Source organism: Dermacentor albipictus, chromosome 8 (assembly GCF_038994185.2).
Source record: "Dermacentor albipictus isolate Rhodes 1998 colony chromosome 8, USDA_Dalb.pri_finalv2, whole genome shotgun sequence".
Lineage (NCBI taxonomy): Eukaryota > Metazoa > Arthropoda > Arachnida > Ixodida > Ixodidae > Dermacentor > Dermacentor albipictus.
In genome coordinates this window covers 126,459,393-126,480,385 of record NC_091828.1, presented here as the reverse complement: position 1 = coordinate 126,480,385, position 20,993 = coordinate 126,459,393, and the positions used below count along the sequence as shown (strand labels likewise).

Here is a 20,993-nt window from a genome sequence, read left to right as displayed (position 1 = left end):
CGCTTGAAAATTAAAACCGGTTAACTGCGCGGGAAGCGCACACAAAGCGACAGAACAGGCATTAAGCGCAAACTCGACACCTCCAAGTTGGTCACGGAGCTCCAGTTGGAGAGCATCAGTGCGCGTAGCCCTCGGGTAGCGCCGGCCAGCGTTGAAGCCCGGACCAGCAGCATCAACGTGGACACCAGTTGCAGGAGAACGAAAGCGTAGAAGCACTGCAAATCAGACGGCTGGGATTATCTAGGACTTCAACGCAGACGCACAGCGTTCGTCAAAACGCTCCGAAAAACACGATGGGCACGAGAAAACGGACCGCGAACCCGCACGCTCGTTTCTGAAGTCTTTCTCACCTTCGAGCTACAACCGCAAGCAGGCCGTGCGTGTGTGGAACAACCGCAGTCACAGTCATTTGTGCAACAACCGTAGCCTCCGCTCATTTCATACCATATCGATAAAGAAAAGCTGTCTTTATGTATACATATATCCGTACGAATACCACAGCGGGTGGAATAATACATTGTTGGGCTAGTTGGAGCAACACGTGAGGTAAAGGTGAGTGATAGGGTGGAATGGAAAAGCGTCGTTTTCTGCCTTTCCGCATTACGCACACTAGCACCTCACTTTCACCTCAACTACAGAGGTCGTAGCACTGTGACACGGCAATACCATGGTCCTCTGCCGGATAGCAGGCAATTCTTAACTTAGGTAGCAGTTGAATCAATTGACCAATAAAGGAACCCGCAAAGCGATGCTTACCGTCTTGAGCCTGAGGAGGCCCCTGTGAGCGATCGCGAACACCAGCAGCCATATGGCGGCGATGGCGAAAACGGGCTCAGCTCGTGTCATGTCGTACGAGGACTGCTCCCATATCGAGTGTCGGCGGCTGCACAGAAGGCAGTGCCACTAGCGTTCTATCGGTGAGTATAGGTACACTGCGAAGGTTGCATGGTAGAGACGACACCGACCTCATTGCACTGCGTACAAGCTTGAAGGCGTAATCACAGCCTTTTCCGGACTATGTACACCAGCTATAGAACGCAAGAAGCTGTACAGTCTGCAGGGGGCCAATTTAGGCCTAAAATAAAAACCTTTTCTATGTATATAGTCCGCTCGACGACACTGAACAGCTCGATACAGGCTCGACATCCTGCCATGGTTTCTTGGTGGCTTTAGCATTGCGCCGCTAAGCCCGAGGTCGCGGGATCAAATCCCGGCCGCAGCGGCCGCATTTCGATTGGGAGAGAAACGCAAAAAAAAAAATAACGCAGGTACACCGTGCATTGTGGATGCCCATTAAAGAAACCCAGGTGGTCAAAATTAATACGGAGTGCCTCATAATGGAGATCGTGGTTTTGGCACGTAAAAGCCCGGAATTTAATTTTAAGCTCAACGACACTGAACTTGAACGATGACGTGTAGGCGCCACGTCTTTTCGGTGCTATCGCAGCTATTATGTTTTGCGCATCTATGAAGTTGCGTATAAATGCGTGGCAAATGTGTCAACAAGGTTGCGCGCGTGTGCTTACAAGTTTAACCCCTCAAAAGCAACCGCTTTACGTATTGTGAGCCGCATTCGCTTGCATATGAGGAGCTGCCAATATGGGCTAGAAGTGTTGCTCGCGCGCAGCGACGATGACTGCGCGGCTGATTTTGCTTTTTTTTAACGGTGAAAAATATTTTAGGTACAGTTCGAGCTTGACCTTCAAGAATGAAATCGTGTACACACCGCTCCCATGATAGTCTGCGCACCGCAGAATTCCAACTTTTATACTTCTATAGGCCGTAGATAATATTTTTTGTGAACTTAAACTGCGCTAAGGATGAGAGAGCGAGGTAGAAGAAGACAGGACAAACGCCTCCTTCTACCTCATCTCCTACAACGCTTACTTTTAAACTCACACGCCCAAATTGTTAACTCCCTTGTTATCATTATTATTTTAGGCACCTAATTAAACCGCCCGATACTTGGCCAATCCCCCACTGTGGGTATGTGCCACGGCCACTCAGGACAACAACAACAACAACAACAACTACATCGGTGTCTCGTCCCTAGCGCAGCTTAAGTTCACAAAAATGTCTTACTAACCATAGCAGTATACAACTTTAAAAAGCAGCAGTTGGCAACCAAGGCACACGGACCGCGCCACGTTGTTACTCCGCCAGCCAATCAGACCAAATCGTCGTAATGCGACCATTTCAAGACCGCGTCGTACTTCATACATCCGGAGCGTCTGCTGTTCTTGAAGAGTATTTTCAGCGGCGGAAACGATGAGTTATGCAATAGACATGGACAGAGTGCATGAAGTCTGAGCATTTCACTCTTCAAAAGTCCGCAGTGCAGTTCATTTCACTGCTGACCCCGTTTTACTCACGAAACTTCACTGCCAACTGAAGTGAAACTTGTCAACAAATAGTCGCAGCGAAGCAAGCGCCTATTTCAGTTCAATAAAGAATTAGGCTTTCACCATTCGACTATAATATACGAGTGAAAATACGAGTATTTAAATACTCGAGAATACAAAGAATTTAAATATACGAGAAAATAATATACGAGTATTTAGGTTTTGTGTGATTTTGCAGTATAAAAAAAAACAGCTGCCATATAAGTGTTTTTTCCCTGATAACAATCGGTAGGGACCCTTTAACAAATTTGTTGGGTCCCAAAAGTGTGTACTTTGCAATTGTATACATTCATTATGTTAAATAAACTTTCAAACTTTCAAACTTTCAAAACGTGCAAAATTACGTGCTTATAATTGCATTTTTGTGGTTACCGCCTTATTTAGGTAACAAGGAAAGTTTGAAGTGCGAACTATTTGCAGCCTCACTGAGGAACAGTGGCTGGAGGTTAGGAGGGCGTCGAGGGGGCTTCACTGAAGACATGAGTTGTATCCGACTGTAGCCCCCCAACACACTCTCCCGTAGATTTTAGTCCGGAATATACGATACTACAATCGCGGCCACCATGTATCTACCCAGAAGACAAGATTACGACGAAGCTTTTGTTCTTATCTCTGCACAACGCACAATTTATGGAGTATTCACGTGATATCACGCACGCCATTTTACTGTTCCATTGACAGCTTCTACTGTGATACTCGTGATAAGCGGATCTAGATAACGGACAGTTTTCCACCGTGCTTTCTGTACTACAATATGGCGATCTCAATGACATCAAGTGCACATCCCATAACCGCCTTAATTGTGCTGAATAAAACTCATCACATTTGAAACAAATTTAGTTGCGTTCTGATGACTGCTGAGAAGAGACCTTTTTACCTATTAAATTTATTTTTCATTAATCGCCAAAGAGCTGAATTTTCCCGCGCATGAATATTTAAATACTCAAATTTTCAACGCCGCACGTTCAGCATCTAAAACGTAAAGTATGCGTGCTACTCGGACACTCACAAATCGTACGGCAGCGCAGTGTCTGCCAAGTCCGGGATGCAGACGCCTGACTGCTCGTAGGACGACGCCGGCACGAGCTTGACGCCATCTTTACCGGCCAGCGGAACGCCCTCTGTGAGCTCTACTCGGTGGTATATGTGCGTCAGGCGTTCCCTTGCCAGCTTGCAGGGAATCTGGGCAAGTACATGACGCGTCGGAAACGGGCACTTGTCAACGAGCTTTACGGCACTTCCTACCCGCCGTGGTTGCTCAATGGCTGTGGTGTTCGGCTGCTGAGCACGAGGTCGCAGGATCGAATCCCGGCCGCGGCCGCCGCATTTCGATGGGGGCGAAATGCGAAAACACCCGTGTACTTAGGTTTAGGTGCACGTTAAAGAACCCCACGGGGTTGAAATTTCCGGAGTCCTCCACTACGGCGTGCCTCATAATCAGGAAGTGGTTTTCGCACGTAAAACCCCATAATTTAATCTTTAATTTTTTTACGGCACTTCCCAAACGTAACCACCAAAAGTATTTCACTTCGGGTAAATTGGTTATAATTAAAAAAAAAAGCGTTGACAGCTGGGCGAGTTGGTACGAGTACGCTTGCTCTCGCATCCGCTATGTCGTCATCGAAAGCAGTTGACCGACCAACGCTATTGGCTGATTTCATTGGCAAGATATATATATATATATATATATATATATATATATATATATATATATATATATATATAGAAAAAACAACTTGCCGCAAGTGGGGGACGATCCCACAGCCTTCGCATGTCCATGTTGTTTTTTCATACGCACACATTTCCATTGATTTATCGTTTCTTTACGTCATTTATTAAGCACAAGTAATTTCCCCTATGTTGTCCTTGGTGCCATTGTTTGTTGGTTTATGATGTGACTAATAAAAAGCTCGCTCCTCGGTTAACCGCCTTTCTTCTCGCTTATATATATATATATATATATATATATATATATATATATATATATATATATATATATATATATATGCATCTGCTGTGCCTGACCTCCCATATGGCAGCGGTGTGCTACGTAGCGTTGTCCACCACAATCGCCACGGGGTGCCGCCATTAGCCTTTTCACCGCCGCGACACTCAACATATTTAGCCGGGGCTTTACGCTCTTGGCTTCTCCACTGTGTAGCTTCCAGCGCGCTAGCGGCAAGGACGTTATATATTTATATTGCTCCTTGGCTAGCGGAGAGGAAAAGAGAGAAAAAGCCGGATATCGGTGCGATAACTCAACTTACAGTTGAAGAATTGGAAAAACTTATGCGGCATGACATCCGTGGGACGACGTACTTTAATTCTATGCCATTCTATGAGGCCATTCTATGATCCTTTCGAAAAGTGTTTCAGGGCCCCTTTAAATAGCAACTAAGCAGTTAGTGCCTGCACTCGGTGCATGATTAGCAAGTATGACGTAAACCCGAGCATGTCGCCTCCGATATTTATCAGAGCGCCGCAGGCAGCGCCCAATCTCATGTTGAGGAGTCATGCTGTGAAGTCATGCTGTGGAGTCATGCTGTGTAGCGAAGCGTTCTGTGTCATGCGTCACGGCGAGCGGTTATAGCAGCATTTTTTTTCTGCTGTTACCTTAAACGTAGAATTGTGCCCAAGAGACTGGTCCATAACTACTACATCTGAACATGAGCTTATTACGCAGTTCGAAATTTCGTTACAGTTGGCCTCTAAGCTCTCCCCTCCCCATCGACCTTCCGATATCCCCTTCACTTTGTTATAAGAGGCCCGGTGCCCATTTCATGAGCTCTACAAAGCTAGTCTGGTCAGGCAAGATGATAGTGTACATGATACAAGGGACTGTGGTCACTGGCGCAGTCATGTGTCAATGACTCCGTCTCCGCAACACAATAACTATAGGCTTTCTTCTCCGATGCATGTCGGCCAAGCAAACGCGGTGTCCGCGATCCTCGACCACTTGACATACTCTTCCATGTTATGTGTTTCGAAGATGATCCTTTACCGCCGATCACCGAGTGAGGCGTGTTCTGCTCACTCATGCAAGAACATCCGTCATTAGCGGCTATCGTAATCAGCGATCACATAAGCATGCATCCTGAATCTATTGAGAGGACGAAATGTCACGAAGGGTTGTCAAGCAGGTCATGGTGAACGGTTGTTTAGCAGAGCCTTGTTGAAGCGAGTCCTGAATAACCCCAAGAAGGATGAAAATGTCCCAAAGCTGTACATACAGACTATACGTGGGAGGCCGTAGGGGGGTGGGAGGGTGGGGAGCTTCCACGAGCGCTTCCGAAGCATTCTGATCACGTCTCAAAGTGGCCGCCGTGATTGGGAATCGAAGCTGCGACCTCGTGCTTAGCAGCGGAATTCGGAAGAGCGAAAACTAGGTAACGCGATACGAATTCATGGTTTACCTAACAGCGTGGCAAATACAAGTGCATTAGCCCGCTGTTACGTCATTAACAGAAGGCACACTTGCTCAGCAGCGTGATTGGGAGAATCGAAGAGAGTCTTTGACTTTCCCAGTCTCGTCCCTAAATTATGTCACTCTGGTCCAATGTAACGACTCGGCCAATCACGGCACATCATGCTATCGCGATGGAATTGCGATGGAATCAGCGAGAAGATGCAGCGCTGTGACAAATCGTATACACTGGACACAAAAGAATAATGAGTCACACGAGACTCGCCCTCTTGCCCTGTGTACATCTTCATTTGCGTCATATTTTGTGCTGTTTTCCAACACATGCAACTAGTCATTCATGTGGAGTTTTAACGCGTTCTGGTCCAATGATTCCTGCAGCAACTATACTGTCCTGCAGTAAAGATTTGACATCGAGAAATGCAAACAAGGCTATATTCGCAAATGTGAGTGTCAGCAATGCTAATTGCAATATTTGTAGCATTTGTGTTGCAAATAAATATGGCTCTTCCTGAAATTTTACAAATTTCCATGCGTCGCATCACGCCCCAGCGTGATGCGACGCTGTATTGTCGGAGCCCGCTGCCTAATGCGTATAATCTGCCTTGCTTGGCCACAAAAGTGATCTTCAATCAATGTGTGGCCATATATACCATACCTTTATTGTTACGAATTGAGAAGTCTGAAGAACCCTATGTTACGTAGAACACGGTGATTTTTAGGCAGTCCATGAGAAAAGCCTACAATTCATTGCACAAAAATATATATACTCCAGTGAGAACTTTTCTTCCTGACTTTTATGATTCAAATTGTACGGGCAAAGTTTTCCCTTAGTTCAAGAATTCTGGCCAGGAAGGGTAAACAAACATTAATAACAAAAGTTTACGGACGCCTACCGAGCCGCGTCGGATGGCGTGGCAAGAAAGGTTGCGCGTCATCCATCCCCCGGGGCAGTCGTGATGCCAGTCGAATGACCTGGTCCAGGACGAGAGCAGCGCCAGGGCGTCCGACAGCGGCACAGTGTCGGCTACCGCGTGCGCAAGCGCATACGTGGTCATCGAGTATCCCACACCTGCAGCATGTTTAGTGTGCACGCACGGTTTACAAACGCCTATTGAGCCCGGAAGATTTTCTTAAAATTATTTCTATGCAAAATGCCCAACAACAACAGTGGTGACAAAGAATTCAGGTGTCGTTTAAAGCTGGTGACACGCGGTAAGAAAACTGTTTCGTAATAAAACCGTTCACAATATGTCCTCACAAGAAGCCAAAGTCAGCAAGTGCCCTGGTACTCAGGATATTAGGCACAAGATGCTCAAGGAGGACAATCTAAAGCCACATGGTACATAGGCTTATGCCCGCTAAATAACGGACAAAAAAAAAACGCCAGCTCACTGCTGCAGCACATATGCGTCCCACAAAGCAGCGTGCGTTTATTTAACGCCCATTCTGGTCACCTTTTACCACCATATGCTTTGCGTAAGTTTCCTCGAATAAAAAAGAGCGGGAAATGCGCTCCCTACTTAGCGTAGCACAAGGGGTGCTAAAAACGTCGTTCCGACCCAAAGAAGGCCACAGCTCGGTGACACAAAAGTGTGTGAATGTTACGACAGTTAACAACCAGACTCAAGCTAAGAAGGCTTGTTCAATTTGGCGCCAGCCTATACTTGCCCTGCTGCAAACTTCGCTCACCTATGAAGAATGGAACTGTGCTGAAGATGCCCATGTTCCCGTCTCCGGCGAATTGCGCCAGGTTGCTCTCCAGGCGAAGGACGGGGAACGCTACGCAACCGAGGAACGCCAGATACGCCAGCAGGAACGGCGCTGCGTGATGAATATCGAGAGGTCCTGCTGACTTATCGCCGCTAATGACATTGCTGGCGACACAGTGCCTGATTGTGCCAGCCGCCTTGACTCAAGCCCGCCGTGGTAGCTTAGAGTGGCTATGGTTTTGTGCTGCTCAGTTCGAGGTTGCGGGTTCAAACCCCACGGCGGTGGTCACACTTCTAAGGGGGCTAAATGCAAAAAAAATACTCTCTTATATTTCGATCCAGCTAGGTGCACGTTAAAGAACCCTAGGTAGTCACAATTATTCCGATGTCCCCCACTTCGTCGTGGGCCCCATATATGTAGTCAGATCGTGGTTTTGCCACGTAGGGTCCCATTTGTCAATTAAGGCGCGTTGACCTGCAAAATAGTTCCCAAAGTGGGCTCACCTCCTCCGTAGACGATAAACATCGTGGAGAACTGGGTGGCATTGGCGCTTCCGGCCGTCATCACGAACAGGGTGGCCAACTTGTGCGCCCTGTTCTGATAGGTGCGGGGACGGCTAGTCATACTGGGGGACGGCGCCTACAGAAAGTAGAGCCGATTGGCATGCTTGTACAATGCCTGCTTGCTTGCCGACGACACATACACGGTAATTTATATTACGTGACTACTGAAGAAACAGTGAAGGTATTACCTGCTCGCACCCAAGCAATGTGATGTTTTAGCCGTATCGGGAAGTAGTATCTACGATCGAATAATAATGAGCTCATTATTTTTCTCTCTTTTTGACCGGACGGGTACCAAATGACATAAGACGTTTCGTTCTCTTGATATAAAACTAACAATACATGTCTCTGCTGACGCTGAACAGTACGCCTCGGGCAGAATTTCGCGCAGTGCTCTTTTGTGGACGATCGCTCTAACCGGCCCTGCTCGAGATAGTTTGCGGACGCGAAGTGCGCTCTATAACGAAATGGCGAAATGTGCAAAAGTGGCGAAACGCGCTCTATGACGTCAATGACCAAGATACGGCAGCTGCGAACGGCAATCGAGCCTGCGACTTCGCGCGCAGCGGCAGGACCACCGCTGCATCATCAGAAGCGGTTTTACAGCCTGGTGCGTGCCCGCTGATGTCTCATCCCACAGTCATGCAGCTGCGCGTCGTCACCAAATCTGCGCACTACATCGATCGATAGTGCCTCATTTTTTGGCCGCTGGCACGAGACGTCAAGCCGAACACTCACCGTCTTACGGTTGTTTTTGTCAGCCATGTCCGAGAGGCTAAGCTAAAACGTCTGGAGCGAGCGAACCGACAAAATACGGGTCAGCCTCGAGCGTTGCTTTGTCGTCTTCTTCGATCGCTATCGTCTCTCAAATTGTTGCCGCTGTTGTCCCAGCACGTTCGTAGTATAAGCGTAATAGTCATATAGCTCCTCTTATGAATGGCACCTACCTACTACGAAAATATTTGCTCGAGAAAGGAAGGGTGAAAGTTTGGGCTAGTTGGTTTTCCATTTTAGATTGTGTGGTACTGCACGAAACAGTGACAAGGACAAGGGACAAGCAGGGACATCTGTATTGTTTGTTTTTTACATGTATATATTTACGTCATTTTCCCTCTGTTTTTTATATATAAAGCCTTGGACCAGGCAATAAAATTTCAGTTGGCAGTAAGCGCTTGTCCTCGTTTTTCTTGCGTCCCTTGTCCTTGCTTCGCGCTGTGTCACACAAGCTAAAATCGAGAAAGGAATTAAACAGAAGCTGAGAAAGCGTTGGTTCTAATGTAACTGGAAAATTTGACCGTATGTAATAACGAAAAGAAAGAATTAAGAAAGTATGCCACAAACCATGCTCGAGAGAAGAGAACAAAGAAGACGTCGTTGGAAGGGGGAAAACTAGGGTAACTGTCTGACACGATGGTGGACACCTCGTTCCAATATTTCTTTTTACAAACATTAAGTGACACATGCCCAGTGACCGACGGTTGGTTTCAAGCTGTGCCCCCTAGCTCTGCACAGCAGCCCAACCCACGCTGCACAGCCCACGACCCGTGGGCCGCATGCGGCCTACGAGCAGTCTGCGGCCGAGTTCTGACAACCACGCTGCGCCGGCGCTGCAGTCGGAGCATAACTACGTGGGATGATCATAAAAACTACAGTTTTTTTTTTCGTCAAACGCAACAAAAGACCTCGAACACTAGCGGCAGCAGGCACATTAAAAAAAAAGGTGTTGATGTATGTAATCTCTCGTTGGGAGCAGATAAGAAAAGCGCACGACCACCGAACGAATGTACGCATTCAAGTTACCGAGGCATTGACAACATTATTCGTGCAGCGCCCATAATTGAATCTAACATGCACTTTCCCAACACGTTTTGATTCGATGATCGCGAACGGCAGCGATCGTAAATAGATGCTCTTGTGTGGTGTGTTCGTCTTACTTTTCAATCTTGACAATAATTTGAAATGTATTTAGCAGCGCTAACTCTTTCAATTCGTTCCTCAACGTTGGGTATCGGGTCGTCTTACTTTTCAATCTTGACAATAATTTGCTCACATTGTGGCGAATAGGCAGTGAGCGTCAGTCAATGTTATTTGGGTATAATAACATTGCACCGACGACATCGGTCGAGGCTTTCTACAAGGCGACACACATAACATGAGGCTATTTATCGACACATATTATGGAGCTCATAATAAAGCAACGAAGACTTGATGGGCCATTTGTTTTTTGCATGCTACCTGCACGTCTCATATCGGTATTTCGATACATACTCAATCATTCTCGTCCATTTTAACGACAAAAGTCGCAACGTTTAAACTTAAAACTTCAAAACGGAAATGGAAATAACGTCTTTCTTTAAAGAAAAAAGAAACTATCAGGATCATATGTTTGTTTTTTCAGCTTAGAAGATAAATTTCATTCACATGGAAAACCTTCAGAACTTTAGAAGTTCCAGTAGAGTTCCATGCCATTTTGAGTTGAGAAAGAGAGCGACCACTCGTTTTGCGACCCTTTCTTGGTGGCGCCAAAACAGTGCAGCCAGGACTGCATCGCCCTGCAGTGTACACCGGACCAAGAAGGCGTGCAGAGGGAATCGCCCCAGATCCAATTTCATAGCAAACTTGATAAAAAAAAAACTGAAATATAGATAACAATGCCCTGAAACTGACGAATCTTTTCGGAACCACCGAAGTCTGGGCGACAGTTCTTTTTTTCCTCCTTTTTCTTTATAACTCTCGACAAGACTAGCCTTCTGATCGGTGTGGTTTGCATTGCAAGACATGCTGACGATCAGATGACGATACAAGGCAGCTTCAGGCGTCACAAAAATATACAGAGAACCGAGGGAGGGGGGCTTACTGGCACCGTCAATTCTAGCCTAGTCCAAAGTTCGACGAACACTCTTCAGGCGAGTGTGACACATTTTCAGATAAACTGGCACTCGCCTAAGGTTCAATAGGAAATAAAAAATATAATGACGTTTCGAGACCGCTCCATCGTGAACAAGGGACCCTTAGCTGTCTTGAAACGTCATTATATGTTTTATTTCCTTTTGAACCTTAAGCGAGTGCCAGTCTATTTGACAATCAGTTCTAGCATCAGCCCCTTTCCACCTTCATCGATTTGCCAGTGCCGAGGACGGCACCGAATGACACCAAACAGTATGCCTTAAATTAAATTATGGGGTTTTACGTGCTAAAACCACTTTCTGATTATGAGGCACGCGGTAGTAGAGGACTCCGGAAATTTCGACCACCTGGTGCTCTTTAACGTGCACCTAAATCTAGGTACACGGGTGTTATCGCATTCGCATTTCGCCCCCATCGAAATGCGGTCGCCGTGGCCGGGATTCCATCCCGCGACCTCGTGCTCGGCAGCCCAAAACAGTATGCCTTTCCGCAAGGATGCAACGTTTCCCATAATGTGCGGTCCGTGAGGTTTCCCGAGATATTTACTTTTGGCCCCAGCAAATTTTCTGTTGTGCGGCCATGGACTGCCTAGTAACCCAATTTGGCAGGAAAACGATTAGAGACCCAGACAGACAGGCAACAAGTCACCGGAAAGTGCGTAAAGCACCCTAAGAATGCTAATCACATTAAAAGGAAAGTGCGACGCATGACCAGCTTGACCAGACCAGACCTTTAGCGTGACCGGTATTCCGGCAAGCGCGGGCGGTTTGCCGGTTTAGCGGGGGCGTAAACGTGAGCGGCCAGATTGGTGGCGCCAAGATCAACCACAAAAAACACAAAGCTAATTACTATATTCTGCTTAGCTGCTGGTGTAAATTTTCTACAGCGGCGTAATCATGTTCAGAATTACGCCTCTGACAAAAATTTGCGCCAGCAGCAAAACAGGATATAGTGTGTTACTGCAGTTTTAGCTCTGTGTTTGTCTGGTTGAAATCTACGCTACCAGGCGGCTGCACCGCTCTGGCCGCTCAAGTTTACGCCCCCACAAATCTGGCAATCCGCCCAAACCACTCCCGTTTACCGGAATAACGGACAGGCTAAAAGTCTCTAATGATGATGAGTTTAATGGCAGGATGTGCCAAATGCTCAACTCCTGTAGCAACAACAGATGCTGGACAACTTGGATCACTGCCGACGCCAACTTCGGTTACTGGGTTAATTCACCGACGATCACGATACTCGGTAATGCGAAATTTTAGCGCTGCTTTATACGTGTTTTCATATCGCGATATATTGGCTGGCGCGGACAATCTGTCTCGTGCGGCACATTGCAAACTGAGCGAAGCGTTGCAAACCAAGTAATACTCAAGCACAACGATAGCGGAGAGCAGAGTCGGCGACCGTCGAAACTCTGATCAGCGGGTCAAGCGCGTCGGATTTTATACATGACTCGTCGAAAGTACCAACGTAATCGCGTGGCTTCCGGAAAGCATACACAACTAGCGTCGCGCGTACAATCAGGTTGCAAATACTATGGCGCCATCTCCTAGTTTCGAGCGGCACTCTGCTTTCCTTCTCACCCTATCGCCATACCCTCCCCCTTTTTTATGCTTTCACTGTAGCCTACTTCGCCACTTTCCTCCTGGCGCTTTCTTCCATCTCCCGCTGCGCTCCGCGTTCGCTTTCATCTTTCGCTCTGCTCGTTCGCTCGGTTACGCCGAGGGACGACACCGAGGCACGCCGACGCTAAAAGCAGGAACGGGCGCTTGTGAGCTGCGCTCTAAAATGTTTAAAATTTTTCCACTGCTGAGCGGAATCGGCTAACCCCCTTTCTTCTCGTGTATTACATGACGACGGTCTCAAATCCAGCAACATTGATGCCATCAAATAGCATGCGCGGGTGTATTGACCAGTTGCCTTCATCCAAAAAGATCACGTACTTGAGATGCCTGAGGCAGGAAGGATGTTCCGCATCCGCCGCCAAGGTTTGTGAGTGGTGGCGTTGGCTAACACTTCCAGGGTTCTAGTAGGAAACATAAATACCCAAGAAAGTGGATGGGAAAACGGCGCCGCGCTAGCTCAATTGGTAGAGCATTGTATGCGTAATGCGAAGACGTGGGATCGTTCTCCACCTGCGGCAAGTTGTTTTTCATTCACTTTCATTTCCATTAATTTACGATTTCTTTAATTCATTTAGTAAATACAAGTAATTTCCCCTATGTTGTCCTTGGTGTCAATGTTTGATTCTTATATGATTATTAAAAATCGGGCCCGTCGGTTAACCCTCTTTCTTCTCGTTTATTACATAACGAGGGTCTCGAATCCGGCAATATTCATGCCTTTAAGTAGCATGCGTGGGTGTATTGACCAGTTGCCGGTCTCGGAAAGTGACATTCACCTGTTCACTCGGAGCAGCGACCCGACACCCAGGGTCGACACCATCAAAGTCCTGGGTATGTTCATCGAATCAGGTGGCGGCAACGGCCCTGCGTGGCGCAAGATCCTTGCGAAGACCGCCGTTTTTCGCCTCGTGCGAAGGGTCACGAACAGACATCGCGGCCTCAAGGAGGACAACCTGCTTCGGCTCATCAATGCCTTTGTTCTGTGTCACTTCACCTACAAGGTGGTCATGCACAACTGGCTCATAGCCGAGCGGAACAAGCTCAATGCCCCCATTAGAAAATTCGCCAAGAGAGCCCTCGGGCTGCCCGTCAGAACGCATACCGCGGACCTCGATCCTCCAGCTCGGCATCCACAGCATCATGGAGGAGTTAATTAGCCGAGGCTCAGGAACGGGCCCAGCCAACTCGCCTGTCCATCACGCCGGCCGGCAGGCGCATTCTAGAGGAGGTCGGACTCGCCCCCACCAAGAAATTTGCCGAGCAAATGGTCATTGCACTCGCCATGCAAGACGGTCGGAGAGACAGGGAGAATAGCGATTCGAAAGCGGCTGTGAAAGCATTCCAGAAAGGCTGGGTAGCTCGGCAGGTAGTTCAAATTCTGAAAGGCGCCAAGCACGGCAACAGCTCCATACACTGCATCCTTTGGTTCCCTGCCCACGTCGGGGCGATTGAGGAGGTTCCTCTGTACCTCGACGAGTCTGCCCACGAGGCGGCGCATGGTTCAGGGAAACGACAAAAAAAAAAAAAAAACGGAGACGTACAAAAGCACAGTTCGAAATAGGGGATCAGAAAATTTGGGTGTGGTAGTTCAGTGTTTTTTTCTTTTTTTATTTAACCTAGGTAGGGAATTGGGCAGTATGATAGCAAGAGCTTGGTGGCGCAACCCACTGCGCCGTTCCAAAGGGGACGCTCATAACCATCCATCCGCGCTGCCCTCAGATCGGGCGACTCTGTCCCCGGACACAGAGACGCTCCTATCATGTACAATGAAATTACTAAATTCTTTTACTTAGAGAGAAGGGTTTTCCCGCCGCCTCACTCCAAGCTAAGCAGGCCGCACGCGGTCACGCTCAGACCTTGTACCGCTAGGTACGACTGCAAGAGGGTTCTCGCTGCTGTCTAATGGCGCCATCGCGAAATCCGCCCGTTGTCTCCGAGCAGCGGTGGCACAGCCACTTCACCTTTTGGCGCAGCAGCAAGCACTTTTGGCGCAGGGTCCAAAGCACTTGTTCATACCATACACCCAGCAAATTTTAACTGATATAGTCGATGCTGTGGAAACGGGTTTGCGCTAGGCCTACCCTGCAAGCGCAGTCAGGAAAGGACGAGACGCTCCTCCACACCGCAATGCACGAAAGGCGCTACGGCTGGGTTCGTCAATACGGCGCAGAGAAGGCACCGCGGACAGTTCCACAAACGCAGTTTTAGTAACCCAAGATGCAACACAGCGCGACAGTCACGTGTTGTGGACAGAGGCTCACCGCAAGACCGATCAAGCGCACCTGCATTGAACGTGGTATCATGCAACATACTCATATTATGCCATACACATGAGGCGAGTTTTCGAACAGGGGCTGCAAAGGTTTTGCGGCCGATACAAAAAAATAAGAAAGAAAAAACGTCAGCGCCACTGTACATGCGCGAGACGCAAATAGGGTTTTGCGTTTGCGTCGGCGACGATATTTCACCAAAATAGCGCAGCCACCCAAACTCGACGCAAAAGCGGCACTCATCGAAGTGGCGGCTCTCGCTGTGTCCCGTGTTCCTCACTCGCGAATACCATTCTTAACTACGCACCACGTGCGATTATAATCGCAACGGCTCTTTTGCAAAGCGCCACATCACCCCTAAACAATGAAAAAGCTTACCTTTATACCAAGAATGTGACATCCTCCACGGTACCACGCTGGTTCGGTGAACACCGAAATAAAGCGCCAGCACGACGTTATATGTCCGTCAGCATAGAGTTTCATACAATAATTATTGTACAGGGGTGAATGAGAAACTCTTTGCCCCTAGTTTTTATTAGCCAAAATAACGTACATACAGGTCATTATTCCACATAGTCCCCACACCGGTTCAGACATTTGTCCCATCGCAGGACTAAATTTTAGATGCCCCTGTGGTCAGTCAATGCACACAGCCTACCCGAACGCTCATTGTCGTGCAAGTCTTTACGCCTTTTGCGAGCTCACAGCAGCACCACCTCACACTTGTCAAAGTGAGTCACTTTTCCCCATATGTGAACAGCATTTCCTTGTGGTTTTCGATGGGCGTTCGTCCTTTGCTCCATAAAAAATGAAGCGCACTTCTTTGCTCATACGCCATGGATGTGTGATGCACAAACACCATCTTCAACAACCGACAGCAGCGCCATGCCACAGAGCTACTGGCAGATAAGGCCGGGCCAAAAAAGGTCCATCGCTGGGAATGGATGTGGTGACTTCGCATTTACAGCTATAATTTGGCTAAAGAAAACAGAAAAACAGGGACAAAGACTTTCTGATTCGCCCTCATATGAAACTTGATGTTCGTCAGAGAAAAACGTGTGAATGACAAACCGGACGACTCCGACGGGCGCACAGTTTCTCACGGAACTCTGTGGACAGGCCACTGCTTCCTTCTATGATGATGATAGAGTGCTGTTGGTTCCGATCAATTTTGCTAGCTGCGAAGCATCGTTGGAAGGAGTGTTTCGCTCTTGTGCATGCTTTGGAGCAGGCTCGGTGCAATTTTCCACTAAAATGCCACTTTGGTGCCAGATGGCACAAAGGACCGCTTTCGGCGTAGTTTGGCGCAGCTGTTCAACCACTGCAAGAGCTAACAGCCGCTGGTTTTTTTTTTTTATTATTGAAGAGCAGCACATATTTAGTTGACATACCCAGTCACCCAAGTTGGCGTAAAGCAGGTCCACTGAAGAGCGGCACATAGAGAGTGCCTTCATGCGTTCCTTTTTTTTTTCTTCCCTGAACAGCAGCACGTATGCAATCACCCAATTCGGTGTGAAAGAGGTTCACTGAAGCGCGGCACGTATCCAGTACCTTCGTGGCGCAGCAAATTTTTATGGAGAACATCCCAGAATAAAACTGGTACCCTTACACTTTATTTCTGACGAAACCTAAATATTCTTTTCGTAAAGCGATTTTTTTTATGTACCACTATTTTTTCAAAAAAAAAATTTGAATTGGGGCAGTGGCACTTTGTGCACTCTTGCTCGTAAATGATGTCCCTGGAATGCATTTGTACTGATCATTAAAACAGCGCCAGCAACAACACTGATATTAAAACTCTGGAAAGATTGTTTCGCAACACAGAGAACAAGTGATGTTTAAAAAAACGAACAGTAAGAAAAGGAATTGAAGAAAGCCTCATGCCTGCAGAAAGAGCTGGATCTAAATTCTCACAGTATCCAATACCATGTTATACCTTATGATGGCTGCCATTTGATGTCTTATACCGATAGGCCTGCATAGCTTATAGAGAACTCATATACAAGACCAAAATGCAGAAAGGACAGTTTCCTGAAGAGTAGTTATCTCAGATGATTATGCCCTTCCAAGAATTTACGATCAAAATGAATGCCAAACTGGCAAAAACTTTTATTAGATGTTTAACTTCTCTTTTTCAGGTTTTTGTTATGAAAAGAGTTCCTTAGTATGACTTTTTTTTTATGTATTGCTCATTGTCCTGTCATTGGTTATGACCAAGTAACTTCGAATTGCAGTAAATACCAATATTTCAAGGCAAATTGCAATAAATACCATGCAAAAAAAACATTCATGGCACAGCCCACAGATGCATATGGCAGCTGCGCTGAGGAACTCGTGCAATTTAAACCTTGCAGCTTAAACTTGCCCCCCCCCCTCCCCATGAAATTTAAAAGTTTTGTTTTATTGAAGAGAGCAGGGAAAATGGTTAGACACAGATACCTTCAAATCGCCTGAAATATCCTAGGAATGTGAATCGCATTAAAAAGGATTTCACAGGTGTTATGTATAGTAATAAGTTTGTAGAATGGCGTATAGGCACAGTTTATAATGTTACTTCTAGCTGCAGTTCCCTTCATTGTGCAGACAGGTTGTTGTATTAATCAGAGAACAATTGACGATAGAGAATTGTTGACTGCCCTTAACATACCAATGCGTTGTGGGGACACATGGCTCTCTCGCATCCCCTGACATTAGTCTTTCCCACACGACTTCCGAATTTCAGCTTCTGTGAATGGCATACACGCAATGGCGAGAGTGTGTCGTAGTGCACAGCTACGACAACAGATAGCTTCAGGTACTAAAATATTAGCACAATCAGTGACAATGTGCTACGAAACAACTAATCTTTTATGCGTGAAACCAAAGGTACAGTGTATATTATATATATATATATGTACAAATGCAATGCATGCCCTTTTCAATGTACACAATGGTAAATGTACAAACACCAATTCATCACAGCAAAGAGAACGCAAGCAACAATTAAAATATTCCGACAAGGTCTATAGCATAAGTTTTGCAAGCCTCACACAGCAAAACTATGTCGAAAAAAAAGTGCAATCCTAACGCAATGGCCTCCATCATTCGCAATCAAATTCTGTAGATGAGCTGGTCGTGGTTGTCACTGATTCACAGATGTCGACCATCAAACGCTCAGTGCACAAAGTAGGTAGCAGATATGAACAACCAGTCATTACGAAAGGTACACATCTAAAGTGCTCACTTATTTTTGTGCCTATAGCGCCCATCTTAGATGCACTGTTCTCCTCAATTACTTGACTTGATTGTGCAAGCACAGCTTGCGTACATAAAACCAGTAGGCGTTGAATGGGAACGTTTTGAAAGCTAAACATACATTATATTAAGAATAAGTGGCATACTAAACAAGAAATATGACAAAGATGGTAAAGAATGCTGAACAACTCGCAGTCAATGACTGATTCATTATGGCTACTATAAACTTTGCTTTCACAGTTACCACAACTGGTGTTTATTAAGAAATATTGTAGAGAATATAGAATCAGCTGGATATATTCTAAACACAGCAATGAATAAAACACAATCAGGCCTAATAACCGCAGAGGAACTAAAGTTAGCACAGCTGCAGAACTACAACCGCAAAACACTAGACTAGCACGCTGTATCTTTTTTTTATCACAGCTTCAATTCTTCTGCGTTTTGCAAGTTCTTCAGTACTGTTTAACTTTCCATGACAAGAATACGTGATTTTTCTCCTGAGTAATGAAACAGGCCAGCATTCCTGTTGATACAGATCCAATAGGTCGCAAGGTAAAATAATATTCAAGCTGCTGATCTACAGCAAACGTCAGGTCTTGTATATATCTCATATTAGTAGCAAAGCCTGACTACTTAGTCATTCCATTTTGTATAACCATAGATTGAGAATTCTGAGTATTAGTGCTCAGGTCTTGCAAAGCAGTTCAACATACACACTCTCCTAGGGCACACAGCAGCAGCAAAGGCTTCGCAAAACTCACCAGTTCCGCTCATCCTAGTTAACAAAACAGCTTACTGAACAAGCAGTCGTCAAGTGGTGTACAATCACATTTGCATGTAACAGTCTAGGCAGGCCTACAGTAAAAAAAAAAAAAAATCAGATATTTATCAAAAATAACTCGTGCGCAACCTGAACAGGTCAAAAACCTCAATCTCCTAAATATTCTTCTGCACTCTGTGCCTGCTCAAACAACACATAATTCTTAACAGTGCATGATGTGCCAACCACAATGCTTGTGTGCTGTGATGTTCATCTTCAGCGATTGCTGAAAGCATCCTTGCATTGAACGGAGTGAAGAAGAGTCAGTCTCTATACACCACGAACCTACACTTGGTCCGCAAAGATCACAGTGTGGAGTCTTCCCATCAGCCATGGGATACATGCAGCTCTTCCATGCCAAGTCGGCCATAGTGGTTTGTCATACGGTATCGGGCGAGGTCCTTGCGGGTCACGATGCCAACAACCTGAAAAGCAAAACCCTTACTGACGACCTGCCTTACAATAGTTCTCTCTGCCTTAATCCTCTTACACAACTCGCAAACTTGTTTTTTCACAAGAGGCAGAGGACTTTTCGAGAACCAGTGAAAATGTGACTAACATTGTATGCCAGACATTGGCAATGGCAACAGCATGGCAGAAGCACTGCACAGGTGATGCACTACAGCTGCAGATGCCCCGTGGAGTGACAAAAAGAGAAATTGGGTTGTTCATGCTTGAAGGTGACTAACCTGTTTCTGAGAAATTTATGCAATCTTCAAGCACCAAACATGACCTGAACAATGGAAACAGCTAAGCCAAGTATAGTCTATGCTGCACACGAGTGGATCTATATTTGATGCAAGTCTGAGAAGCATCTGGAAACTTAGCAGACAACATGGTAAAGACAGCCCTCACTGAAATCCTCACGTCTGTGCACTATTCCTGCAGTGCTGCCTCCGCTGCACAATCCTTTCATGACACAAAGGTCGAGACATGTACTAGTTCACCGTCGCCAGGCTTGATGATCATGTGCTATCACGCTCAGTACGAGTTGCAACACAGCATACACCCATCAGTTCTTTCAATAATAAAAATTACAAGTGCCGTTTTTCTTGTAAACAGGGTGCTACCATTCAGTGTTCAGCTATTTTCCTGTGTGGGCACTGCCATATTGCCATATGGGCCCTCTATGGCAGTGCTTAGAAAAAAATCCAGCGCACCTAAGCATAAGTTGATTGCAAAAGCATTAATGTCCAACTGAACGCCACTGAGCAGGCCTTCAAGTCTTGCACTGTGAGTAATGTTTTTGAGTTTTGCTGCAGAGTGTCTTATAGAGCTTTGTTATAGAGTTTTGTTATAGAGTTTTGCGATTAAATTGGTGCAGGTTAGATTTTCTTTTTTGTACAGTTTCTATGTTACCACGTTGGCTATAGACCAGAATTATTTGAACGATATTGCTGCCAAATTAGGGACACCGCATGCCACCGACATCATGTGCGATCAGCAAGCAGCAGCGGCCACCAAGGCCAGCAGACGCACACAGCAGCTAAGCCCAGTGGAGGTGAGAGAGAGGTACAGGCTGCACGATGGCTTCCGACAGTGTGATGGTGGCACCTATACGCATGCTTCATGCAAGTGCCTTGCCGGCAACAACCCTTCTCGTACCGCGGTGTCGCGGCATTGTGCTGCTGACATGGCATCGAAACAATGCCCTCTGCCCTTACGCAACACTTGGTGCGCTAGTACAGCAGCAAGTGTTTCGTTTCGCCCGCTCTGCTCTTTCAAGACATGCACTAGACATGGCATCACAGACAACGGAAATTTAGGTGCCATTTTGCTGCTACAGACGCCAGCTTTTTAACGCAATGGGGCATCCGATGCTTTCGCATAGAAAGAAAAACGACTGATTCGTGTTGCAACTCATATTGAACAAAACAGTACATCCATAACAGAATCCCCACCGCAAGTTGGATGCCTGACATGTGGGAGACATTGTCTTTCCATGTTACAGGGTTTTTCCAGTGGTGCTGTTGTCTCTGGTTGAGCCTTTGGGTAAATATCTTCTTTATTTTAACCCAAATTTCGGGAACTACACTAG

General features: G+C 46.4%; 3 protein-coding genes across 4 annotated transcripts in view; 1 reads left to right on the top strand and 2 right to left on the bottom strand.

Annotated features, from left to right (window-relative positions):
- Positions 1-8,952, bottom strand: part of LOC135921882 (uncharacterized) — a 39,836-nt gene extending 30,884 nt beyond the window's left edge. The window contains exons 1-7 of one of the 2 annotated variants that reach the window (XM_065456282.2): positions 8,838-8,952; positions 8,040-8,175; positions 7,516-7,647; positions 6,720-6,895; positions 3,412-3,584; positions 757-883; positions 81-215 (exon numbers count right to left, since the gene is read on the bottom strand). In XM_065456282.2, the coding sequence (XP_065312354.2) occupies positions 81-215; positions 757-883; positions 3,412-3,584; positions 6,720-6,895; positions 7,516-7,647; positions 8,040-8,175; positions 8,838-8,864 (906 nt within the window). In that variant the 5' untranslated portion in view covers positions 8,865-8,952. The remainder of the gene's footprint in view (positions 1-80; positions 216-756; positions 884-3,411; positions 3,585-6,719; positions 6,896-7,515; positions 7,648-8,039; positions 8,176-8,837) is intronic. The other variant, XM_065456283.2, reaches the window with a different exon arrangement.
- The window catches only part of LOC135921873 (uncharacterized), a 221,653-nt gene that overhangs the window by 119,442 nt on the left and 81,218 nt on the right, over positions 1-20,993 (top strand). The window lies entirely within an intron of this gene.
- The window catches only part of ClC-b (chloride channel protein 7), a 48,383-nt gene continuing 45,117 nt past the window's right edge, over positions 17,728-20,993 (bottom strand). Inside the window, exon 23 of the mRNA XM_065456284.2 lies at positions 17,728-19,380. Coding sequence (XP_065312356.2) covers positions 19,282-19,380 — 99 coding nt within the window. The 3' untranslated portion in view covers positions 17,728-19,281. The remainder of the gene's footprint in view (positions 19,381-20,993) is intronic.